Below are 27425 nucleotides of genomic sequence, written 5' to 3'. Positions count from 1 at the left end.
GTTCCATATAGATATTAATTATATAATATTGCAAAATTGTAATATTTCTAAATGTCCAACTAAAGAAGAATTTTTAATTAAAATATTGTACTACACATTCATCAAAGTTGGATTCTGAAAGATGTCAAATGACAAGGGATGTTGACATGTTAAATGGAAAAGGTATATATTATTTTTATACTCTGAACAATATAATTTGAAAATAAAATTTTACAAGACCCTCTTAAGAAAAAGTTACATATAACATTAACCCATGGCTAGTAATAAGTTAATATATTTGTAGACTCATAGGAAAATTCTGGAAGGATGTGCACCAAAATGTTACTAGGAACCAACAAGTGATGAGATTACAGATGATCTTTATTTTCTTTAGATGTTTCTGCATTTTCCGAATAGCTGCAACGAGGACATATTACGTGTATATAGAGACCAGTGATCCCATGACAACTGTGATCACTCTGTGATGATGATAATGACGTTGAGCTCAATCTGATTCCAGAAGACATGAGGAGACGAATACAGTTTGTGCAAAAGAACACCTTCTAATGCTAGTAGAAGGATTACGGAAACCCAACAAGAGGTATCCCCTCCGAGAGGATGGATCAAAGGGATCCAGGGTAGGCATCAGGGGTAGCTGAGTGCCTGGTAATGACTGAGGCTGAATAACGACCCTGTTCTGCCCAGGAAGAGCAGGCAGGCCCGGGGGCGGCGGGGGGTGGGGGGCGGTCAAGGCACCTGGGGCTAGTTTTCAGCAAAAACAGAGACATTGAGGATAATGCAAGACCCTAGTAATGCACAGGATCGGATACCAGAGAACTAAGGACAGTGTGGGAGGGTGAGCTGTGGAGACGACTCCTCTTCAAAATTGATTCTCACTGCACGGTGCACGCCTCCACAGTGATGGGCCAGGCTGGCGAGTTAACCTGTGGGCACTGCAGGACTATCTGTAAGAGCCTAAGGACGGTGTGGAGAAACAGGCCCCTTCATACGGTGCTGGGGGGATAGAGAATGGTGAGGCCCTTTGGAAAACAATCTGGCACTTTCTCAAATGACTCAACAGAGAATTGCCGTTATGACCCAGCAACGCTGCTCTTAGGTGTCCACCCAAGAGAAATGAAAACATATGTCCACACCGAATCCTGTACATGAATGCTTAGAGCAGTGTAGTTCGTAATAGCCAAAAGGTGGAAATAACCCAAATGACTGTCAATAGATGAATGGATAAACGAAACGTGGTCTACCACACAGGGAATGTGATTCAGCCACAAAACGGAATGAAGCACTGATACACGGATGAAGCTTGAAAACGTCATGCTAAACGCAAGAAGCTGTCGCAAAAGACCACATGCTCTGATTCTATTTGTATGGAAATACAGAATAGGAAAGTCGAGAGAGACAGAAAGTAGATTAGTGGTTTCTTAGGGCTGGGGGCTGGTTGGAAGGACAGGAAGAGAGAGGGCAACAGCTAAAGGGCTTGGGATTTCTTCTTGGGATGATGAAAATGTTCTAAAATTGAATGTGGTAATGGTTTCACAACCTTTTGAACATATTTTTATAAAACTATTGAATTGTACACCTTACGTGGATGAACTGTATGGTCTGTGAAATGTATCTCAATAAAACTTTTTTTTTTATTAAAGATTCTAAGAATGTCCCAGAACCACGCATGCTGGTTGTGCTGATACATTGCCAACCCTCAACACTGGGTCCATGGAGGTGTAGGGCAACCTCTCCTCCACACGAGCACAGGTCACAGGTCACGGGATTTGCTCGTGTTTGACTTTCGAACTTGATTTGACAGGTTCTTCATTCCAAATACAATACAATAGTTAGATGCTTCAAATATTCAGTTAAAATAATATCAACCCCCCCCCAACAAAAACACTTTATACTCTATGCAAACATCATGCTATGATCTGTTATAGATAGCTCAAATATTTGCAGGAACTACTAACTGTGGAAATTGGCATACCAAACCCATTTCTGGGGGGTGGGAGGGGAGCCCGGCTCACCTCATAGCCAGCTGTGAAGGCGGCCAGCCTGGCCAGAGACTGCTTCCCGGAGCCCCCGACCCCGACCAAGAGGGCGTGGCCACGGTCCAGTCGAATGATGCGGTGCACACGGGTCAGGTGCTCCAAAGCATCGTCAAAGAGAACCAAGCTCATTTTGGTGTTGCTTTCATTATACTCTTCAAGAATTTCCTGAATTTTAGAAAAAAAAATTTTTTTCTTTAAGAATCACTGGCTTTTAAGAGACAGACTCTCTCCTTTTGTGCCAGAGTGATTAAGAACAGAGGAGAGATTTTTCTGAATGTCTATAATTGTTGAAATTATTCAATCATTCAGGTTTAAGAGACTAGCTTTTACGATCAAGATTTCGATCTGCTGGCCTGTGACTGGCCAGCAGCGAGCCAATGCTAGTTACAAGGTTCGACTCGTGAATTAAGATGAAGATGAATATTAGGGGGGCAGATGAGTGGTTCCCAAAGCTGGCTGTGCATCGGAACCCTGGCACCCTTCATGGGCTTGATGAAGGGAAATGCACAAAGATGGGCCCCAAGGGTCTGTGTGTTGGACAAATTCATCAGACCATTCCCATGCACCACTGGACATGGACACCACTGGATCAGACACAAGCCCACATCCTGAACCGAGAGACAGAGGCATGGGTGTTCTTCCTAGCTCCACCTCCTGGGCACCCATGCAATGCGCTCCCGGAAGAGGTGAGCCCTGTCCGCACCTGGAACAAAGCCTTGGCTGCCTCATAGTCCTGAATGTCTTCATAAATGCGCGTTTCCTCTTCGTGCAGAGCCATCCGGAAGTCTCCAAACAGGATGGGGTCCCTCATCACCACCTCCGCGTCATCCTTAAAATGTGCCGTGACCAAGTTGCCTATGTGCTCTTCAACCTGACAATACAAGACCACTTCAGGAAGCCAAACTCAACACCACAGACGTGCTAAGACTTGTCAGAAAAAGAGTGTATGCTAGGATTATCTGAAGTAATTTGCATTTGATTTTTTTCCCCATTGGCTGCAAGGTACTTAATAATCCACCCTACTTTACCTGTTGACTCTCATTATTAGTCTCTATTTTTCTGCAGTGTCCCATACAAAAAATACATTGAAAAAAATACATTGGGTTTTTTTTTTGATTTGTAGCTTTTCTTTTCACCCAGAGAAGAATTTTGTGGTTAGAGTTTTTTTGTTTTTGCATTTGCTGGTCCATATTCAACGTACTGACCAGTTGCTTGTCTGTTTCATTGATTAACCGGTCGTGGAAGACTCTCAGACACTCGTTCCTCCAGACTCTCACCATCTGGGTCACCGTCTGGAACCTACAGGATGGAAGGGGCAAAACCAGCCACAAAGTTATCCAGAGAAGAGCAGGCTGAATGCTACTATTTTCAGATGGGTACACAGGGTGCAGAAAAGGGCAACACTCCCATAGTCATTTTTCCCCCCTGGTTTCACATTAATTGAAATTTAATGTAAGCTAACAATTTAATTGTAAAGACCATAACGTTGTCATTCATAACTTATCCTGCTGCAGGGAAGAAAAAGAACATTGTCTATAAGTGACATAAATGACCTGAGAACCTGACAGGACTCCTACTTGCTGGAATTTATGAATTTAAAATCAGCAGCAGAGCCGCTGGCCGCTCCCTTTTCTAAGAACCAACTCCAACTGACCCCAATTCTGGGTCTTTTTCTGGTTTCTGGCAAAGAGCTCTCACTCCACCCTAAATACCTAGAGCTGCTCTCTCTGGAACTGCCATTCTGAAACCTTCAAGGGCACCCAAGAGTCAGTGTGGGTATGGGGAAAGTTCCTAATTCATTTTTCAATATTTTGTGGATTCATAACATGAATCCACAAAATTGGAGGATCCCTGCAAATCTACATAGATGAAAGTTTACATTAATGTAAATACACAAATACGTCCAGCTTTCATGAGTCAATCTCTAGACCCAGACTTAAATCCCTTCTGTCCTCCATGCTTAACTTCTCCCAAAGACACATATATTGATAATAGAACCAGTTAGCAACTGACAACAATGCAGGTGTATGAAGGAAAGGCTCCACGCGGGCCAATTTCACCTTTAGAACTGAGAACAAATGGTTGTCACAGCAGTCCTACCGCGGGGTTGAACACACCTGTCCACACGGCCACACACCTGCCTCTCCTGGCTCCACCTGCCTTCAACTCAAGGGCTCAAGAGGCATCAGGTCTTAACTCTGTTCTTTGTTTAACGTAAACAGAAAGACACTGGGTAATTAATTGACACATAGATTCACACCACATTCCTTGATAGCTCCTCTGTCTTAAAAGAATAAGAAAACCCATCGTACTGATGGGACACATTTTAGTGAGAGAAAACAAACTCACCGTTCTGGGTTAGTGAGGATGAGACCGTTAAAAACTCGCGAGAGATCTCGAAGGTTAAAGATGTAGTGGAACTTGGATGGGGTGGGCAGTAGATCCTGAACGATGTTTTTGTAAAGTGCCAAAGTGCAGGATGTCAGCTTGTCACTTACAGCCACAATGCTCTCATGAAACACCTACAGAATGAAAAGAAGCCCCCCCGAAGTGTCTATCAGTGAATGAATGGATAAGCAAAATGTGGTCCATCCATACCATGGAATATGACTGGGCCCTAATAAAGAATGAAGCACTGACACCTGCTACACTGATGGATGAGCCTTGAAAACATGATACTCAGTGAAAGAAACCAAACACAGAAGACCACATATTGTATGATTCCATTAATGGGAAATTTCCAGAATAGGAAAATCCATAGAGACAGAACGCAGATCAGTGGTTGCCGGGGGCTGAAGGATAGGATGGAATAACTGTTTTTGGGGTGATAAAAATATTCTGGAACTAGACAGTGGTGATACTTGTACAACATTGTGAATGTACTAAATGCCGCTGAACTGTATACTTTAAAATGGTTTTAATAGCTAATCTTATGTTGCATGAATTTTACCATAATTTTTTGAGAGGAGGTAAGAAAACAGTTAAAGAAACAGAGAAACTAATCCTCTGATCTGCTTTTGTTTCCCTAGATTGTCTCATTAACTGACAAGTCAACGTGATAGGAAACCAAAGCCCCAAACCAGCCCTCAGTTTGAGGTTGATTTGACTAGCACAGACCTCACTGTTTTGGAAGCGAATGGCTTAACGTAGGGCATGAACACGCCAGGTGACCACTGATTCCACACCTTTATGTTTCCTGCCTGGCCCTTCAGGACTTTAAGTGTGCAAGCCTGCTTTAGAAGGCAAATGCCAGGATCAGAAGGTCATTATTTAAATGAACGGGTTCCATTTATGGGGGTCACGTAAATCACAACGATAACAGCAATAACTAGTATCTAGTGAGTATCGGACATGTGCTGGGCACTGTGCCACACACTTTACACGCATTTCCTCCTTTCATTCTCCCAAACCCTAAGTGAGGTGGGTACCAGAATTATCTCCCTGTTCCGGAGGAGGACGGGGACTAAAAGCTCTCAAGGGACTTGCCCAAGGAGCAGAATGGGGACTGACTCCAGAGCCCAAGTCCTCTAGTTGGTTCCAAGTCCTCTAGTTGGTTCACTGCTGTCACTCAAGGTGGCCTATGTAACTCAGGGCCACATCACAACTTCCATGGGACCCAGGCACCTTCATGGGTCCCTTCCTCCATAAAAATACATTACCTATATATCTTATTATATATATTATATTCTTTATATTATTATATATATTATATAAATATATTACATGTTATTTCTAGAAAACTATATTTATACATCATTTTATTTAATTACAATTAAATATATTATCTCACATATATATTATGACTGCCTTGGTATAAAGATGAATATAATCCAGGCTGAATTATATTGATTCCTTTCTTCTGGTTTTGAAAGAAATGAAAACATGTTCACGGTCCCCTAGAAGCACCGTGGGCTGTAGGCATTGTGTTTGCTGTGCCAGATGCACACATTGCTACCACGTTTCTACCCAACACATGGCCCTCCGGTTTAGACTTCTAATTAAAATCAAATTACCGAGGTATGGCCTTTAAGGATGGAGGAATAAATTAAGTGCAAAGACTCCTCTGAAGGAAACGGAATGTTGAAGACACTGAACAGCGAAATAAATCTCGGGTCGACTTCGTTGCGGCCTCCCCCCGCTTTCCCCATCGCGGCAATAAAGCCAAAGTCTCGGATGCTTTTACAGTTCAGCTCCTTCCCCCGGTCGTACAGGTAGCCTTTTTCCAACAGCAGTTTCAGCAGGGCAATCGGCTGCTGTGTGCCATATTCGTCCACCTTGATTTTTTTTTTTAAAGAAAAGGAAGAACAGTGGTATCATAAAGCAGAACTCAGCAACGCCTCTGCTGCCCACCTAAACTAAATCTCATTTCTCCTCTCACTCTCTCGGAGCACTCTGGCTTGAGTTTCATTGGGCTTCTCAGAGTTTGCAGTTCTATACATTCATTTGTAATTTTTTAGAAATCTGTGTCCCTGTCTAGACTGTAAGCTCCCTGAGGGCAGGAACTATATACGTTTTGCTCATCACTTCACAGCACCAGTCCCATAGGAGGTGCTCCATAAATATATCAGTTGGATGGATGGATGGAAAAACAAGTGTGTGGATGGCTGGCTGGATGCAAAGATAGATAGATGCAAAGATGGATGGGTGCATGCATGGATGCACAGATGCATGGATGGGTGGATGGATGTGTGGATGGATGCATGGATGGATCCTGGCTTTGCAAACAGTCCATCTGGAAGATAGATATTTCAGGGGAAAAAATGGTTCTGCAGAAAAGATATAAATCTAAATCCCAGTGCTAAGAAAACTTTGCACCTCTCAGGCTCTGGCCCCAGAAACACACCCATTGTGCACGCTAAAGTTCCCTTTCCTTGGTAAATCCAGAGGAATCCTGAGGAAGTGCCTGCCCTCATGCTTCCCAGGCTTCCCGAGGCCCATGCTTTCGGGCCGAGAGCAGCATTACTACCCGAAGTACAGCTCATTTGGAAATCTCTCGCTCAAACATATGCTGAATATAGCTCAGAGGCTGCCTTGCTACCTACTTCCCTCCTTTGAGAAACTATGGAACACAATCTAAGGAAAGGGTCTCTCTGGTTAAGAAGACACTTCCTGTCACACTGTCCCTTAAGCTGACTCCTCGTAACCTGGGCCCTGCAGACATTGTGCAGAATAAAGACAGGCGTTCTCACACTCACCCACTCCACGCACACACGGCCACACAAACACAGCACACTGCCCCGCCCCTGCCGTTAACCCCACCAACCTTTGGCATGTTCATGTCATCCATGAACACCAGGAGGCGTTTCCCCATGGGTGGGCCGTACGTGTCTTTGGTTCGTTTTTCCACATTGGCTTCTAAATTTCTTTGGATATCCATGGACGTGGTGCGGGAGGAGAAACTGACCATTAACACAATCTGAAACAGAAAGAGATTATTCCAAAGGTGGTCTTTCTTTTTTCACAGTACCTGCAGGGAACGTTTGATCGTAAGCTAGCATCTCTTTTGCAAATTCGTTGGTATCTGAACTAACTTTTTTATAACCCAACGTGAGTCTGAACTTCATTCTATTTTGTAGCGCTAAAGCAAGAATTCCTCTTCCCTTTTGGCAGGTTGTATGAAGCAATAACTGGTTGCCAGGTGTGGCAGCGTGGACTTCTAACCAGGCGACCTCAGAGCCATCACTTAACCTTTCAGAGCCTCGTTTTTCTCATCTGAAAGATGATTTTAATGACATCTTCTTGGACTACTTCATAGAGTGGCTTTATCATGTGAGATGAAATACACCAAGGTGTTTTCAAAACGACAAAGCAATATTCAAACATAAGTTACTATCATGCCTGCTACATCTTAATAAATAAGTCAAAGACAGCATGAACAATCACTAGTTAGTCCTTGGAAGTAACCACTGAGAGAAAGGTGAGGGAGGCCCCCCGATCCCTGTGTGGGGCACACATCCTCACGCACTCATACTTGGGGCTTCTCCCCGGCCCCTTCTTAGAGCGAGGGGTGAGAGTTCACTGATCAGTGGCTCCGACACTTAATTATGCATCAGAGTCACCTGGAGGGCAGCCTGATGGGGTCCCATCCTCAGAGTTTCCGATTCAGTAGGTCCCAGTGGTATAAGAAAGTTTTCAGGTGATGCTTATGCTGTGGGTCCAGGGACCACACTTTCGGAACCGCTGCCTTAGGTAACACCCTTCTACAAGGTGTCCACAAGGGCAGCCGCACCTGAGCTGAACACCTGAAGGTGAATGTGCTTCTCTTTGTCACGAACGTATCCAGGTATGTCTTGTTGGGCCGATAAGCACCAGCTGCTGAGTCCCGGTGGGAAGGGTCACAGCGCGGGGGCTTCTGAACCCGGGTTCCCTTTGCTCCATAAACTGGTAGGTCCTTCTGGCTGTAAACATCCTTCGTGTGCCCTCCACAATGGCATCCTCAGAGCTAAATAAGCCATGCCCGCACGTGCTGGTATGTGAGTGACCTTGACCATCCATTCGTGGGCAGTGCAACCCAGTCCCGCCCACATCCCTTACGTGCCCATCGCCAAGCTGGGCTGACCACTCCCCGGCCCAGAGGGCCACGTGGCTTCCCGGAGCCTCTTTGCTCCTGGAGGCACCAGCCTAAGGGAGAGTCAGAGGAAAGCAGTGGGGAACTGTCTCCCCTCTGAGGTTCCAGAAGGCCAGAACAGGAATTGGGAACTTAAATGACGGGCAACATTAACAAGGAACTGAGTGAGTGTGCGGACTGGGGACAAATCTATGACATCTGGAGATCCTGAGTCACAGGCAGCTTCTTGCAGGAGATTAGAGTCTTTACATGGTTATTAAACATAAAGCAGAACTTGTTTAAAGCCAAGAGAGCTGCAGTGGTGAGCAGGTGGGCCCCACAGGACCACTCTGAGTACGCAGAAAGGAGAAATGCCGTGCTCTTTCATAACGTCTCGGTGCACCCGGCACATTCTGCACGATCGTGTTTCATGTACTCATTTTCGCGTTTTGTCTCCCCTCCTAACAAGATCGGGCCTTAACAGCCTTGTTCACTGTCGTTTGCCCTGGGGCACCCAGACCCTCCTACGTTTGACATGTGGCTGGAGGAAGGAGGGGAGAAACCACAAAGTGGTGATGAGGAATGTGAATGCCAGCCTCCAGACGACTCCCAAGCACCCTCACCTCCAGGCACCCACACCCTGTGTAGCCCCCTCCCATGCTGTATCAGGGTGGGCCATGGTGGTTTCTGTGTGACCCACAGAACGTGGCAGAAGCGATGGTGTGTGATTTCCTGGGTCATATGAAGCATTGCAGCATCTGCTCTGATATCCTGCACATTCGTTCTGCGGGGAGCCAGCTACCGTGTCAAGAGGACACCAGCAGCCCTTGGAGAGGCCCACATGGTGGGGAACTGAGGCCGACCGTTTCGGAAGAGGGTCCTCCAGCCACAGTCAAGCCTTCAGATGACCACAGCCCTGGTCAACCTTGCGATCTCATGAGAGAGCCTGGGCTAGAACTACCCAGCTAACCCACTCCCAGATTCCTGACCTGCAGAAACTGACACTAGTGTTTGTTGTATGAGCTGCTTTGTGTTGGGGTAATTTGTTACGTGGCAATAGATAACAGATACAAATAATGACTTACATTAGTCTCGTCGTTCAGGTTTTTAAGAAAGTTCTGGGTAGTGGCTGTCTTGGAGGTGCCAGATTCACCAACCAAAAGAACAGGTTGCCTAATCTTAACCATTTGTTCCAGCGTCCAGGTAGTACGGGTTGTATCCACTGTGTGAACTAAGGAATATATGAAGAACAGGAGCATCACAGAAATGCCAACAAGGTGTGCATTGGGCAACCTTTAGCTTCACAGGATCCCATAAATCCCATAAAAAGCATCAGCAAAACCCCAAGAGGTGACCTTGAAAACGTATATATGGGTGAAATCATCTTAGGAGAACCTCACTACCCCAACCATTATTTTTAATAGCTTTATGGAGGTATAACCCACATACCATAAAATTCACTCCAATTTTAAGTGTACAATTTGATGAGTTTGATACCTTTCTACAGCTGTGTCATCACCACCACATCCAGGTGTAGAACACCCAAACGGTTTTAATATCCCATTCTGATTTATACTCAGGATATTAAAAACTCAGCTTCTCCACTGCATACGTCACTCACTTATCACTTATCAGGATTTGGTTTCCTGACCAACAATTTCCTCTGACGAGAGCATGAAGCCTCAAAGTCAGGTCTGGCTTACTCCTGCGTTGGCAATTTTTAATCCTGATTGGTTCCTGAGAAAATACGTACACCTCACTCTAAAAGAACTCTATACAAACCAAAATCAGATATTCGTTATGTGAAATGCTTCAGCCTCTATGTTATCCAAATAGCCAGAGGTGTGCACGTAAAATGCGACTCAATACACAAAGCCCATCGTACGAGACCCCTCAAGGCAGCATCTCTTACGAAACACTGCCTTGTTCATTCCACTTTCACTCCTTCCTTCGTCCCTCCCCATGCCCAGCCAGCTCTATGGGGCAGAAGGGAGCCTGTGCAAAGCAACGGGAAGCAGACCAACACCCTACCTCTTGCCCCGGCCTGTCAGGATCCGCCTGCCCAGGGAAAGAGTTGAGAGGCACAGCCAGCAGCACATAAGGAATCCGAAGTGCTGCCCTCTTGGAAAAGCCCATGGCTCACGTTCCTCAGTTTCTCCCAACCAGCACTCCGGGTGGGACTCAGAGTACCACAGGGACCTCAGAATCTTTTTCCCTTCCTCACAGAACGAGAACCAGACACGCTTAAACCGAGGGTTTGGTTCTCACTTACCCAGGATGTCAATAAATTTCCTCTCACGGGAATGAACATACTCTGGAACTAATTTATTCCATGGTATCCATTTCTTCTGTGTGGGATCAAAATGAAAGTCAAACAAGGTTGGAAGGTGACCTGTAACAAACAGTGGTCTGTTTCACTTCGATCGTGGACATGGAAATACAGGATCAGCTTTGGCTCATGCTTGAAATGAACTAATGCTATTTGCTCCCTGGACAGAAACTTAATTGAATAGATAGATAAGGATGGATGGATGGATAGATGCATGGATGGATGGATGGATGGATGGATGGATGGGTAGACAGAGATAGATAAAAATGGATGGATGGATAAAGATAGATAGATAGATAGATAGATAGATAGATAGATAGATAGATTTAAATATAACTGGGCTAGGGAACCCAGGAAAAGGCTCAGAAGGGAGGGGATTGGAAGTCAGAGCTGTGGACATGGTGAAAAGTCTCATTAAGAGTGAAAAGAGGGTCTAGGACCAAATCCTGATGTGAGGGAGGGGCAGAGGAAGGAGACTCAACAAAGGAGACTTTGAGGGCATGGCCAGGGTGGAGCAGGATGGAGGAAGAACGTTTTCAGAAGGCAGAAAGTGGTACCATGTCCGATGCTGGGACAAGGTCGGGGAAGCAAAGACCAGAAGGGGTCACCAGATCCGGTAACGAGAAGGCAGTGCATGTGCAGTTTGGGAGGAGCAGTTTGGGTAGAGATGTCTGAGAGCCTGTGGGATGGGATTGGTAGAGAGGGACAGATGGAAAATATAGGAGAAAGAGGAGAAAACCAGTGAAGCCAGGAGCCTGATGAGGAGGGTGTGGGTAGACCTCAAAGCACAGGGCAGGTCCAGCTGGGAACTGGCCTCCTCTCCCCTGAGAAAGGAGACAGGAGAAGATGGGGGCTGGAAAAATTCCTATCTGACCGTGTCCATTTTTCCTGTTGAAGGAAGAAGGCAGGTCACCTGCAGAGAGAGGGGAGAGGGCCATGTGGAGATTTGGAGAAAAAGGGAGATGAACTGCCCCCGTGGGGACAGGAGAGGGAGTTCAAGTTCAAGACTGAATTTATGGAGGTGCCAGGCTTCGTGGTTGTGTGAATGTCTCAGTATCCCTCAGCCCCTGGAGAGGCAGAGAAAGCAGGCTTGGGTTTTCTCAGAGAGATTCGACAGAAGGGCAATTAGGCAAGAGGGGTTGAAGCGACAGGGCGGCAGGAGAGGATTCAGAAGGTGGTAGGAAGAATGGCGGGGGGCGGGGGACAGTCCCCACGAGGCCAACTGGGGTCACGTGCGGCAGGAATCACAGAAGCCGACTGTGAAGCAGGGAGTGGGAGGTATGCATTTATGATGCAGACAGAACTGTGCCAGGTGTTATGAGCTAGGATGACGTCGAGGGACCCGGATCCTGGAGCTGAGTGCAGAAGGCATCTGGAAGGGGGTTGTCTACACGGCCGTTCAAGTCCCCAAGATGAGAGCAAACTAGGGAGAAAGACCAGACCGGGACCAGCATCGTCTCTGATGGCAGCAGCACGTAGCCGGCATGGTAGGCATAGCTGGGAAGCACCCCCCGAGCCTGCCGCCAAAGGAGACTCAGGGTCCCAAGAAAGTACAAGCAAACTACTCCCCAAAAGACCATAGGGTTTTTTTTATTGGGGTATAGTTGTTTTACAATGTTGTGTTAGTTTCTACTGTACAGAGAAGTGGAGTTCCCTGTCCTACACAGCAGGTTCTCATTAGGACCTATTTTATATATATTAGTGTATATATGTCAGTCCCAATCTCCCAATTCATCCCATCCCCCCCTTTCCTCCCTTGGTGCCTGAACAAAGACCAAAGACTTTTAAAACATCTTTTATTTGCTCAATGACTCTCCACTAGAAAGACCTACGATCATTTTACTTTGCGCTTTAAAAAGAACAGCCCAGGTAATGATTACAGAATACAACTTGGGTCTCCCTGCCAAGCCATATTCAAATGTCATTAAGAGACAGACAAAGAAGGACCCTAGTGTCAGCTATAGTTCTTGGAGAATGCCACATTTTCATCATATATGGTTCTTTGAGGATGCACATTTTTCATGCAAACAGTTAAACCTTACTATAATGATTTCCTATGAATGGTCTGCAAATCCACACGTGATTGTCTCCCGTGCAAATACTCAGGAATAGAGCAGATGAATTAAGCAGTGGAATTTTAGAGAGAAAAAAAAAAGAGAGAGAGAGAGAAGCCCAAAGGAGAAGAACTTCAAAGGCAAGCACAATGTGAAAATTTTAAAGAGCTTAAACAGAGTGAAGGAAGCAAGCGTCTAAGCTAGGGGGGAAAAGGGTAGACTCAGCAAAAAAGGCCATCCCAGGGAGCTGGGCTCTGCTATAGCAGTTCACGCATTTGAACGTCTCCTGACGGTACCACTGGGTGCTCTGACCGTTGCACATTTCTCTACAGGAGCAAACAACCTGGAAAACCCATACAGGCATACATATGGAAAAGCAAGGTCACGTCCTCTTAAAAACCTAACCAAAAACATTCTGAGCAGGAAAACAAGCTACCTTTGATTCCTACCTGGCAGCTCCCCAGGGTTGGCCCAAACCCCTTCCGTATCAGCAGTAGGCAAAGAAGCGATGCGTTTAATACATTCATCAAATTTAGCCCTTCCATCCTCGAGCAGGACAGCGCCCAGAGAGCAGCACAGAGCCTCTATGAAGTAGCATTCCAGAACATCGCGGTCCTCGATTTCTCCCTCTAGTAACGAATCCAGCATCTTGGTTAATTGGGTTACCTGGTTCACAAGAAAACACCTGGGTCCATCCATATATTCCACACACCCCCACCAGGGTCAGTTCTGGTCATAAATCCCGCGATCCCAGATCCCAAAGCAGCGGGAACTATATGACCCACCATATTGGTTTCAACAGATGGAGCCCAGTATCTTGTCTTGCACAGGGTCACAAAAGGAAGTATTGTGTCTTCCTTGTCAGTAGCTGGCAATGTTAGAACTTACCCATCTGGCATCTTTGCTCCCCTTGAAAGCCCACTGGGGGGGTCCATCTTTAGGGAAGAATTTCTTTTTTGCCGACAAAGATCCTTACTTACCATATTTAGGCTTGTCTGCGGAACTATGGTCTTCAGCTTCTCTCCTTGTCTTCCAGCCACTATTCCTTCCGTTATCACATCAATGAGATAGGGTACATATTTCTCAAACAGACTCTGTAAATCACCTTGCTCCACCTATAAAAGAGCAGAATTTCAAAGCATTTTCAAGGGTTCCTTTATTTAAATGCAAGTTCGTGGGTGGTCCAGTGGCTACGAGTCCATGCTCCCAATGCAGGGGGCCAGGGTTCGATCCCTGGTCAGGGAACTAGATCCCACATGCCACAAATAAGAGTTCGCATGCTGCAACTAAAGATCCCGCGTGCCACAACTAAGACCCGCCTGGTGCAGTCAAATAAATAAATAAATATTAAAAAAAAAAGAGGGGATGAGAAATATTTTCTGATGAATGAGAAATTTGGCAGGTGAGTAAACTCTGATAACTCATATATTTGTAGAGAAATTTGTCCTTTATAATGCTCTTTCATTTCATCATGAAGCCTTTGATTTCACTGACCTGGGAGGGAGGTGCCATAAAAGGTCCCATTTGATAGAAAAAGCACAGGTTATCTTAGAGTTCAAAAGACATGGCCACAGTCATTGAGCAAAGAGTGCAAAGCAGTGGAAGGTCCTCCTCCTTACCAAGGCATTGATGACCACCAGGGATTGCATGGGTGGTCATCCCCCATTTGACAGTGTGCCTCAAATGGTCCCATCATGTTTCCCTTGGTCTTCTTCGGGGTAATTATGTCCTGGTTTCCAATTCACCATCAGCCTAGTGGTCCTTCTAGAGATGCACCCTGTGTGGTCATGGTATCCCAGGTGTGGTCAAGCCACAACGTTCACATGACTGTCACATCTATCTCTGCAGCTTTCAATGAAGCCTACCATTAAGACAATACACATTTTTGAGCAGCCATGTGATACGTCACAGGGTGTGAGGTCAACTGAAACCATCGGATCTCAATTCCATGACAAACTAGGTCCTTCACACACTGTATTCATCCAACTGAGCAAAGCAGGAGAAGCTGGGCACCTAATAGAAACAAGTCTCCCAACGCCTGGGCTTGGCTGGATAAGGGGTTGCCAACTACAATGCATAAGCCAAATTTGGCCTGCCACCTGTTTTTGTAAATAAAGTTTTATTGGTACATTGCTATGCCCATTCATGTACTGTGGCTGCTTTCATACCACAATGGCGGGGTTTTGTATTTGCAAAGAAACCATATGGCCCGCAAAGCCTAAACTATCTACTCTCTACTCTTTCACAGAAAAAATTTGTCGCCCCCGGTCTAGACTATCAAAATCACTACCTATCCCACCTGCTGTGAATTATCTGGAAATCTAATAAGGGTGTCTTCCATGTTTTTTATTTTTTATTTTTTTATTTTTATTTTTTTTGCGGTACTCGGGCCTCTCACTGTTGTGGCCTCTCCCGTTGCAGAGCATAGGCTCCGGACGCGCAGGCTCAGCGGCCATGGCTCACGGGTCCAGCCGCTCCGCGGCATGTGGGATCTTCCCGGACCGGGGCACGAACCCGTGTCCCCTGCATCGGCAGGCGGACTCCCAACCACTGCGCCACCAGGGAAGCCCCGGGTGTCTTCCATGTTTTTATCCAACGTATTGATAACATTAAGTGCTCAAGATCCTGGGCAGGTCAAGGTCAAGGTCATGGCCTTCAACAACAAACATCCCTCTGAGTTATTTTTATCCAACTAGCCACCAATACTAGTAACTGGTAAGTTCATTTTGGGAATAATTTTCACCTTGTTTTGTATTCGATTAACCCATTTCTTCCAGTACGGTTGATATTTCAAGTTTTTAGGATCCACATAAACCATTCCACATCGAGACACAGTCGCAGGGGAGGCATACTGTAAATCTCCAACCTGGAGAAATAAACAAAATCAGTGTTTTCTACAGCTACAGACAACTGGAATACATGTTTTAAAGCCGCTGCTTGTACAAAGTTTTTACAAATGCATAAAACCCAAGTCATACCCCAATTAACACAGCTTTTATGAGGTTTCTAATTGAACACTTAGGTTTATCACGGGAAGATTATGCATCTCTGATGTATGCATCTTTTACCATAAAATTAATATGAAAATTAAATGCTGTAGAATATCTGGCCAAAATTAAAAAGTATAAAGAAGAAAATAAGTTAACCAAAATCCCACCATCAAGAAACAAACACTGTTTTGGGGTGTTTTCCTTTCAGTCTTTTTTATTTTTTATAACATAATTGAGATCAGGGAATATGAAACTTAATAAGTATGCATCTAACAGCAATATTAACACACCAGTCTCTCTTTATCTGAAAAAAAGACACAGTTCAGTCAGTCAATAAAATAATGATATGCATAAATACTCATACATCGACAAATTTTGCAGGTCAAGTTAGGAATGGTATTAGCACTAAGCTAGAGTGAAAGCAAGTCTCAGGACCACAGCTGTGAAACAGGTTCAGAGGATATGATAGAAAGTTTGAAAAATGAAGATAAGATAAAGGCAAATAGTGAGAGAGAGAGAGAGAAAAAAAAAAGGCAACTATAAACTCCAGCCAAAAGAAATGGCTCTAAAAGAAAGTAAATGTATCACAGTTCCTGGATTTCTTGCTTCGCTAGCAAGTATATCACAGTATACTAGTTGGCTCTACAGTAAGTATTTCCTAATTCATAATGATGTAAATATGTTTACTGGTTTAACTGACTTAGCGGTATAGTATTCTATGGAGGGGAGGTGGGCTGATGGTATAAAAGATGAACCCTCACTTTCATGGCAGTCAGTCAACAGATAATGTGTAACCTTGATAAAGGAAGAAATAGCACGCAAAGTGGGTTCCTTTAGACACTAGAGTAACCATCAGAAGAAACAACTCAAGCGTGAAATGTAGTTACCTCTGGGATACAGTAAGGAGGGATGAGGGCAGCAGGTGGAAGAACAGACTTGTACTCATCATAAATTCTTCTGCATTGTTTGGGTTTTCTTCAATCATCTATATTTATAGCTATTTTAATAAACATTTTAGTCTACAAATAACAAATGCGGGAGACGGTGTGGAGAGAAGGGAACCCTCCTACACCGTTGGTGGGAATGCAAGTTGGTGCAGCCACTGTGAAGAACAGTATGGAGGTTCCTTAAAAAAACTAAAAATAGAGCTACTATATGACCCAGCAATCCCACTCCTGGGCATATATCTGGACAAAACTCTAATTCAAAAAGACACACGCACCCCAGTGTTCATTGCAGCACTATTTACAACAGCCAGGACATGGAAGCCACGTAAATGCCCATGGACAGAGGAGTGGATAAAGAAGATGTGGCACATGTATACAATGGAATACTACTCAGCCATGAAAAAGAATGAAAGAATGCCATTTGCAGCAACATGGATGGACCTAGTGATTATCATACTAAGTGAAGTAGGTCAGAAGGAGAAAGACAAATACCATATGATATCACTTATACGTGGAATCTAAAATATGACACAAGTGAACTTATTTACAAAACAGAAACACACTCACAGACATAGAGAACAGAACTGTGGTTGCCAAGGGGGAGGGGGATGGGGGAGGGATGGATTGGGAGTTTGGGATTAGCAGATGCAAACTATTATACATAGGATGGATAAACAACAAGGTCCCACTATATAGCACAGGGAACTCTATTCAGTATCCTGTGATAAACCATCATGGAAAAGAATATGAAAAAGAATGTATATAAATGTATAACTAAATCATTTCTGCTGAACAGCAGAAATCAACACAACGTTGTAAATCAACTATACTTCAACAAAATAAATTTTTTAAAAAATAAACATTTTAGGGACTTCCCCGGTGGTACAGTGGTTAAGAATCTGCCTGCCAATGCAGGAGACACAGATTTGATCCCTGGTCCAGGAAGATCCCACATGCAGCAGAGCAACTAAGCCCGGGCCCCACAACTATTGAGCCCGCGTGCCACAACTACTGAAGCCTGCACGCCTAGAGCCCATGCTCTGCAACAAGAGAAGCCACCACAATGAGAAGCCTGCACACCGCAACGGAGAGTAGCCCCCGCTCGCCACAACTACAGAAAGCCCACGTGCGTCGATGAAGACCCGAAGCAGCCAAAAATAAATTTAAAAAGTTAAAAATGTAAATAAAAAATTGAAAGTTAAAAAATAAACATTTTAAATTTTAATTAAAAGAAAGACATATTTGAAATTATTTTTCATCACTACTTGCCTCGAAGAGCAGGGCACAGTGTGCTTGAAGCCGAATACGCTCACCATTGGCCAACGTCAGCAGCTTGTTGTCGTCCATCACAGAATTCATGTTCTCCACCCACAGAGCGTCCACATCACCATCAAATAAAATATACCTGCAGCAACCAGAGAAAAGTGAGCCATGTAAGGCTTCCAACTATGGAACTTGGTGCGACCTCCCTGTTCATGTTGAACGTCTTTTCCCAGGGTTTCCTTTTCATTTTTTTTTCTTGCGGTACGCGGGCCTCTCACTGTTGTGGCCTCTCCCGTTGCGGAGCACAGGCTCCGGACGTGCAGGCTCAGCGGCCATGGCTCACGGGCCCAGCCGCTCCGCGGCATGTGGGATCCTCCCAGACCGGGGCACGAACCCGCGTCCCCTGCATCGGCAGGCGGACTCTCAACCACTGCGCCACCAGGGAAGCCCCTTTTTTTCTCTTTTAAAGATTTTTTTTTTTTTTGATGTGGACCATTTTTAAAGTCTTTATTGAATTTGTTACAATATTGCTTCTGTCTTATGTTTTGGTTTTTCGGCCACGAGGCGTGTGGGATCTTAGCTCCCCGGCCAGGGATCGAACCTGCACCCCCTGCATTGGAAGGCGAAGTCTTAACCACTGGACCGCCAGGGAAGTCCCACAGGGTTTTCTAACCAGGATCTGAGATAGAGCACCCTACTTGGTGCTTATAATAGTTATATATATAATATATATAAACTATTCGAGTTAGTCACCAACATTTAAGAATCAGGAAACCTGACCCGACAATCCGGATTCCCTGCTTCCCTGGCAAACAGGAAGGTCTGACAGTACAGACTTGCATTCCCACATGGGAACGACGCGCTGCTGCCGGTAGTAGCTGCCCATGGACACAGTGTCCCAGGCCACCTCATTCTTTTCTTAAATCTGAGCATCAGTTGCCACTTACCTGCTTTGGACACCTAGTCCTCTTATGGTCACGTTAAAAGGATTTCATATACCCACGTGTACGGGATTGAATGGTGGCCCCCATAAGATGGGTCTATCCAGAAGCTGTGAGTGTGACCTTATTTGGAAAAAAGGTCTTTGCAGATATAATTAAGGTAAGGATCTTGAGATGAGACCATCCTGGATTATCCAACAACAAGTATCCTTACATCGGGGGAAGCCACATGAAGACGGAGGCAGAGATTGGAGGGATGCGGCCATAAGCCAAGCAACGCCTGGGGTCACTAAAGCTGTCAAAGGCAAGGGAGGACCTTGCTCTAGAATCTTCAGAGGCAGTGCTGCCCCGTCTTTGTTTCAGACTTCTGGCCTCCAGAAATGATGAAGAATAAATTTCTGGGTGGTATTTTTTTAGCCACCCAGTTAATGGTAATTTGTTACAGAGGCCCTGCAGAAGCTAATACACCATGTAACTTGGCCCATTTCACTCCCTGATGCTACCTGCTGGGCCCCTAGGAGCATCTGCATTTGCAAAGCCCTGGTTTACGCACCATCCTTCCTGGCAGGAGATCTACTTTGGCTTCAGGGCCTCCGGTGTTCAAGCTACATGACCCTTCAGTTCTGTGGCTATAATGGGTCACATCACAGTAAAGCCCAGCTCCAAGGGAGACTGTGTTGGACAGGGGGATTCTACTGTGTTGGAAAGCTGATTTCATATTGCTTCCATTTAATTCACTGATATGAGTAGTTGGATTTTTCCAGCATTAACCTTTTGGTTTATTTTCTTCCAGTATTTTTTTTTTAACTTTTTTATCTTAAATAATTTCAAACTTACAGAGTTGCAAGAATAGACTAGTGCAAAGAAGTGCCATATGCCCTTCAACCAGATTCTCCAGTTGTTAATTTTGCCCCGTGGATGCTCTTTTGCTCTCTCTCTGTTTTCCTGAGTCATTTGAAAATAAGTTGCGGACATGACGCCCTGTATTCCTAAATGCTTAAGCACGTGTTTCCTAAGAACAAGCACCTTCTCTAATATAACCACAGTACAGTTATCAAAATCAGGACATTTAGCATCGATAGACTACTGTTAGCTAATATACAATCCATGTTCAAATTTCACCAACTGTCCCAAAAGAAAGTCTCCATTTTACAGCATCGTAGGAAGACTAGATTCAGGCTACAATCAGTAGATGCTAAAACCGTCAGGTGAAGGTTTGATGAGGAATATAGGGTATTTACACAGTCTTAGGGTATCTCCCCACACCTTGCATATCAATTGCAGAAGGAAAAATGGCAGATACCACCCTAACCTGATGATCGAAGTTAAAATCACCAATAAGGGGGCAAACCAGTATCACGTGCTTCCGATGAGACGCTGAGAAGGGCACCATGTCCCTTCTGAGAGATTCCTGCAAGGACATGTAGCCTGCATCCAGTTACAAGGAAGCAACAGACAAACCCAAACAGGGCATTCTGTGCAGCACCTGGCCTAGAATCTTTCAGAACATCAAGGCCATGAAAGATAAAGAAAACCTAAGGAACTGCTTGAAATTAGAAGACGTCAAAGCGATAGGACAACCGAGCACAGTGTGAAATCCTGGACTGATCCAGAATCAGGGGAGGATTGCTAAAAAGAGGCTGTTCCAAAAGTCATCAGTTGAGACGTTAGACTCGTTATTTAAGGGATTTTTAATTAATGGGGTTGGACTAGAATATACAATCAGGATCATCCCTGGGCTTACTTGACAGGTGTCACAGGAACAACTAACACCGGAGAAGGCTTTTTACCGGATGTTCCAATAGAGCATTTCCCCTCCCGGCCTCACTAGACCCTCACCGCGGTGGGCAGTGATTGGAGCAGGGCAGGCAGCCTCAACCACGCCTGCAGGTGAGAAAGTGCAGCTCTGAAGGGTGTTCCAGCACTTTCCACGATGCTTTGTTGCCCTTCCTTGACGTACCTTGCCGTAGAGGCAGCCTGGTGTGGTGCCCGTTTGAGGGCTTGGACTCTGATGTCCCAAGTTCAAATCCCTGGCCTTGGGGCAAGCTCTTTCCTCCCCTTCCCTGGATCTCAGCTTCCTCCATGGTAAGCTGGGATCCATCGTAGTCAAGGAGCATGATTTAGACAACACATAAACAGCACTGAGGTGGTACCTGGCCCTACGTGAGCAGAGCCCCCTGAGTCTGTTTGCTTCCAAGCATGAAACTACAATACTATATACATCATTTGTTTCTTTGTAAGCTTCGGCTAACTCACTATGAACCCACCCAGGCTCTCCCCTCCCTACAAAGATACTCACTTTCGCTCCTTCTTATCCGTCGGCTTGTTGATCTCCCTGAAGATGTTGGACAGCACCCCATCTGTCCAGTCTCGGGTGGTGGGGTCCAGGATGCCGTAGAGCTCTATGACACTCATAGCCTTGGGGTTCAGGACATACAGCTTTGTCACCAGCCCAAGCCTAAATCGAAGGAGAGGCTTCAGCCGTGGCTCGGGCAGACTAAACGCATTAGGAGAACAATCTAGGTCACCCACGTTGGGGATCAGATCCCCTGTGTTTTCGATCCAATCCAAAATTTAAAATGCAAACCATCCAAACTCTGCACTGGGCTTCCCACTCTCTGTTAATGACTTATACTAAACACAAGGGAACCACCTTTCACCAGGAACGTGGCCCCAACACAAGTGAGGTCTGAACCGATAACACGGCTTTGACTTCTGAGGGCAACAGGTGCTAACCTTCATGTATATTTCATATTTGTGTATTTACATATTCATGCATATGGCACATTCATGTAAATATTTCACAACTAGTGTATAGGAGATTATAGTCACCAGGATAACGTAAAACCTTTGAACTCCCGATGTTCAATCCCTCATAGTTACAGAACGACATCTGCTCTGCGTTGCTGGCTCTACAAATCATGCAGACAGGGTATTTCCCAGTATAATGCCTGTAAATTCCCGCAGTGCCGTGGGATTAATTCATCTATAGAAAACTAAAGTTCACACAAAACATAGTTTATAATTAACAAAATAAATAAATAAAAATAATCGTGGCATACCTATACTCACATCTGTACGTGACAGTTCTATAAATTATCTAACAATGAATTAATTAAAGAATGAAATACAGGATGGCTATGGAATAACCCTCTTAAAATCAGTAAGCCACCGTCCACTGATTTCCTCATGAGAAACATAAGAAGAAGGAAGAAGGAATGACAGTCACTCAATTGGACTTTATAGCCTACTAGAACTGGTAAAGTCACAAAGATTATAAGGCTTGATTTAGATTTTTGCTGGAACGTCAGCACGCACTGAAATCTTTCCGGAATGCAGCTATTGCTTAGGAGAAAGGTGAGAAGTCAGAAAACCCATATTCAGTATAAGGGCATCGATTCACCACAGGTCTTTGTGATATTCTATACTAGGAGTGTGAAATCACTTTTTCCTTCGAGTAGTATAGCTCTTGCAGGGCTGGTGATGATAAGGCATTTGGGGAGGGGACACTCTTTTTGGCCACTCTGATACCATAACAGTGTCGCCTAACGGCGGGGGGTCCTGACCGACTTTACAGGAGCAATCTGAACGCCAAGAAAATACGGCCTAAGTTAATTTTCAAAACATCCTTATAAGATAGTTTTTGAAATACTCATTTCACAAATAAACCTATTCACAGTCTGATGCACAAAAGGCTAACTGCTTTGCCTTCTAAAATATATCAACTAAATCAGCAATAAAACAAGTTAAGATGCGCTGGGTTTGGGACTTGCCTGGCCGTCCAGTGGTTAGGACTCCGAACTCCCACTGCAGGCGGTACAGGTTCCATCCCTGGTCAGGGAACTAAGTTCCCGCAAGCCACGTGGCGCGGCCAAAGTTAAAAAAAAAAAAAAAGACGCTCTGGGTTTAAAGGGGGGTGTCTGGGACAAACGTAACCTCCCAGGCAATCGGAGAGCAAAGTGGGACTAGGTAATACCGCCACCGACCTCACCGTGAAACCACCGTGGCAACAAAGCCCTCCCCGAGGATGCCATACTCACTTGGTCTGGGCCTGACACAGGGCATTTATGACCACGGACTTGCCCCCTCCCGTGGGCCCCACCACCATTGTCGTGTGGCGGGTCATCATGGTCTCGAACATCTGAACCACCTTATCCACCTGTGGGACAAGCAGTGGCAGCTGGGTTAAAACATAGCTTTTTGTTAAAAACAGCTTTATTGAGCTAGAATTTGCACACCGTACAACTCACGCATTTAAAGTGTTTCAACGATTCAGTGGTTTTCAGTATGTTTAAAAGGTTGTGAAACCATTACCACGTTCAATTTTAGAACATTTTCATCACCCCCCACAGAAAAAGACCTCTGTGCTCATTCGTCATGTCTCCCAAGCCCGTTGCCCCCAGCCCCTGGCACCCACTAATCTACTGTCTGTCTCTATGGATTTGCCCGTTCTTGACAAAAGAATGGAATGATATAAATGGAATTGTGCAGTATGTAGTTTGGGGTGTCTGGCTTCTTTCACTCAGCATCATGTTTTTAAGGTTCACCCATCAGTGTAGCCTGTGTCAGTACTTCCTTCCTTTTATGGCCAAATAATATTCCATTGTATGGATGGACCACATTTTGTCTATCTCTTCATCCGTTGATGATATTTGCATTATTTCCACTTGTTGGCACTTATGAATAATGCTGATATGAACATTTGTGGACAAGTTTTCATGTGGATAAATATGTTCTCATTTCTCTTGGGTTTATACCTAGGAATAAAATTGCTGTTCGTCATATAGTAACTCTATGTTTCACTTCTTGAGGAACCACCAGACTCTTTCCCAAAGTGGCTACACTACACCATTCTACATTCCCACGAAAAACACATCTTTTTAAACAACCACCTCTAGAGGAAACCACCAGGGCCAGGAAAGGTGCACAGAGATCTCTCATCTGTGGTCAGTACCCGCTGCCCCGGCCTGAGGCCTCTGGGTAGCCTGAGGCCTCAAGGCGGCCCGTCCAGAGGCAGCCACCCCAAACCTGCAGCTTTGGGCATTTACGCCCTGAGCAGAACACTCTGGCCATAATGTATGACTTACAGACAACATATACAATCTCACAGGCTTCAGATGATCAAAATTTTACTTGTAATATCTAATTTAAAATTTTTTCAAGTGTGACTCTGGGGGAAAAAAAGGTGGGTTGGGGAGAGATTAGATGGTTGGGCCCCAAAACAAAATACTTAATTTATCTGATCACATTATGCCAAAAACATTTTTGGAAGGTGAGATATCCATACAGTGGAATATTACTCAGCCTCCAAAAGGAAGGAGGGCTTCCCTGGTGGCGCAGTGGTTGAGAGTCCGCCTGCCGATGCAGGGGACACGGGTTCATGCCCCGGTCCGAGAAGATCCCACATGCCGCGGAGCAGCTGGGCCCATGAGCCATGGCCGCTGAGCCTGCGCGTCCGGAGCCTGTGCTCCACAACGGGAGAGGCCACAACAGTGAGAGGCCCGCGTACCGCAAAAAAAAAAAAAAAAAAAAAAAAAGGAAGGGAATCCTGACACATGCTACAACAGGGATGAACCTTGAGGACGCTATGCTGAGTGAAATCAGCCAGACACAAAAGGACACACACTGTATGATTCCACTCATACGGGGTCCCCAGAGGAGTCAAATGCCTAGAGACAGAAAGTAGAATAGAGGTTACCAGGGGCTGAGGGAGGAGGAGGGGGAATTAGTATTTAATGGGGACAGAGCTTCAGTTTTGCACGATGCAAAACTCTTTCACAACAACATGAGTATATTTAACATTACTAAACTGTACTAAAAATGGATAAAATGGTAAATCTTATATTATGTGTACTTTACCACAATAAAAAAAAAAAAAGAAAAAGAAAATGGGGGTGGGGAATGGTTAAGATGGTAAATGTTACGTGTATTTTACCACAATTATTTTTAAATGAAAAAAAAAAAAAAATGGAAACGACCCAGAAAAAGCCAGGGAACTCTCACCCTCAGTACCACTTTACCTGGACAGGTAAGACAACGTAGCCATTTTCCTGGAGCACCTGCTCCACAGCATCATTGAAATCGGGGTAGCGAACCCGCGGGCAGTCTAGTCCAGGAAACAGATCGGAAATCAAACCAAGGAAGAGAGGGACGTCTTCAAACACGAACTTGGGCAGATTCATGTCTCGAAGGGCCCTCATAAGCACCACATCCTGGATGGAACGAAACACAGACGTCTTCAAAGATGTTTCTGAAAGCCCCCAGGGCTAGTCTAGAAATCATCTTATGAAGTAGACAATGAAATTTTATATGAAATATAAAACATAAAGCATTCCAAGTACAGTTTCTGGAGAGACACACGAGTCTATTGCCCACAGAGTGGCATTGATCAGACTCTGTTCTGGAGTAAGTCCCGTGTGAAAGAAACGTGACCGCCCCTCTGGCTTTTATTGCAAAGAGGAAATAACTCACGTTCGTGCTTTCTAGAGAATTTTGTTCATCCCCACCCCTCCAGCCCATCATCCTGCAATTGTAGACTGATTATTATCATTGAAGTATCACAAACATTGGCACCATGAAGACATTGAACTGGACCTTATGGTAATATGCCAGATTCAAAGAGAACAATGTAATGAAGAAGAGACCAAATGAAGGCCAGACAAGTAAATGAAGTGACAGCTAAGAATAAAACTTTCTCTTGATACCTGTGCTCCCCGTCACCTCCATCCCAGCATTTAGTCAATACACATGAACCAAATTAAAAAACCAGAGAACTTAGAGCATGTGGCCCCTACCTCCCTAAGCTCAGAAGAACCTCTCTTCAGCTCACCAGCCATCACCAACACTGATTTAACGGCTCTGAGTCCAAAATCATAATGATGTTGCTTGGAGAGCTGCTCCCGGGCCAGCTTATACAGAACGGTCATCTTTTTGGCCAGAGTCTTTTGTGATAAAAGACAACGAAAAATAAATGAAGAAAATGCCCTGAAAACACCAGAACATCATGACACAAAGAAAACTGACATAAAGATGTTCAGATGAAGTTGCTCTACAAACCAGCAAATCTTGCCTCCAACTAATACCAGGATGTGTCCTCCGTTTTTAACAGTGACAAATTACGACCTAATTTTAAAGAGCACCAGCCTTACCAGACAGAGTTGGATGACAGTCCTTGAAAGCCAAGGAAAATCTTAACCACCTTAAAGAACAGAATTCATACAACTTTTTAAATCATAGAGATTGCACTCCAGAAATTTGCTTCCTTTAACCTAAACATGTTATTAAAGTTTTCTTGTAACTGTTTTTGGGGACAAGTCATCCACCTGGTCTACATCAAGGATTCAACACTTGCTGGTCCCTATGGATGGCATGGGGATTTTGCTCATTGAAACTAAGAACCAGAGATCTCTCCACTCTGGCTCAAAATCCATAGACAATAGGATTGGCAATAAGAGCCTTTACCAAAAAACTGCAGAGAAGCAACCTTTATCCTTTATCTTAAAAATATTCATGGGCTTCCCTGGTGGCGCAGTGGTTGAGAGTCCGCCTGCCGATGCAGGGGACGCGGGTTCGTGCCCCGGTCCGGGAAGATCCCACATGCCGCGGAGCGGCTGGGCCCGTGAGCCATGGCCGCTGAGCCTGCGCGTCCGGAGCCTGTGCGCCGCAAGGGGAGAGGCCACAGCAGTGAGAGGCCCGCGTACCGCAAAAAAAAAAAAATATATATATATATACATATTTATTTGGCTGCACCGGGTCTTAGTTGCAGCATGCAGGATCTTATTTTTTAGGTGCTGCATGTGGGATCCAGTTGCCCGACCGGGGGTCAAACCCAGGCCCCCTGCATTGGGAGCGCGAAGTCTTAACCACTGGACCACCAGGGAAGCCCCAGTTTCCTGGTTTTGATGTTATCACTGCGGGAAGCTGGATGACCGGTACCTGGAACTCTCTGGACTACCGCTGCCATCTCTTGTGAGTCAAATGATTCCAAAATAAAAGTTATAATTTTAAAAAGAGAGAAAGGGAGGACTTCCCTGGTGGTCCAGTGGTTAAGACTCCACACTTCCACTGCAGGGGGCACCAGGTTCAGTCCCTGGTTGGGGAACTAAGATCCCGCACGCAGCACAATGTGGCCAAATAAATTAATTTCATTTAAAAAAATGATGCACTCCCAGCTTTAAAAAAGAGAAAGAGACAGAGAGAGAGAGAGAGAAGGGAGAGAGATAAAGCAAAACAATTTGAAAAGCCACACGGAATGAAAATGTCCCAGGGCCCCCATCTGCGAGCAGACCCAGGCGGGTGCAGAGACGCCTGGCGGTAAG

General features: G+C 45.1%; 1 protein-coding gene across 1 annotated transcript in view; it reads right to left on the bottom strand.

The window, feature by feature from the left end:
* Positions 1-27425, bottom strand: part of DNAH10 (dynein axonemal heavy chain 10) — a 149111-nt gene that overhangs the window by 43141 nt on the left and 78545 nt on the right. Inside the window, exons 36-51 of the mRNA XM_029223933.1 lie at positions 25902-26048; positions 25128-25319; positions 23148-23266; positions 21407-21565; positions 18173-18308; positions 15710-15832; positions 13947-14081; positions 13416-13632; positions 10856-10975; positions 9669-9814; positions 7300-7452; positions 6050-6310; positions 4386-4558; positions 3242-3335; positions 2740-2907; positions 2013-2201 (exon numbers count right to left, since the gene is read on the bottom strand). Of these exons, the coding sequence (XP_029079766.1) occupies positions 2013-2201; positions 2740-2907; positions 3242-3335; positions 4386-4558; positions 6050-6310; positions 7300-7452; positions 9669-9814; positions 10856-10975; positions 13416-13632; positions 13947-14081; positions 15710-15832; positions 18173-18308; positions 21407-21565; positions 23148-23266; positions 25128-25319; positions 25902-26048 (2532 nt within the window). The remainder of the gene's footprint in view (positions 1-2012; positions 2202-2739; positions 2908-3241; positions 3336-4385; positions 4559-6049; positions 6311-7299; positions 7453-9668; positions 9815-10855; positions 10976-13415; positions 13633-13946; positions 14082-15709; positions 15833-18172; positions 18309-21406; positions 21566-23147; positions 23267-25127; positions 25320-25901; positions 26049-27425) is intronic.

This window comes from Monodon monoceros, unplaced genomic scaffold (genome assembly GCF_005190385.1).
Source record: "Monodon monoceros isolate NGI ecotype Baffin Bay Population unplaced genomic scaffold, NGI_Narwhal_1 Super_Scaffold_1, whole genome shotgun sequence".
NCBI lineage: Eukaryota > Metazoa > Chordata > Mammalia > Artiodactyla > Monodontidae > Monodon > Monodon monoceros.
Note: the sequence above shows the minus strand (reverse complement) of the source record. Positions and strands in the feature narration are given on the sequence as shown.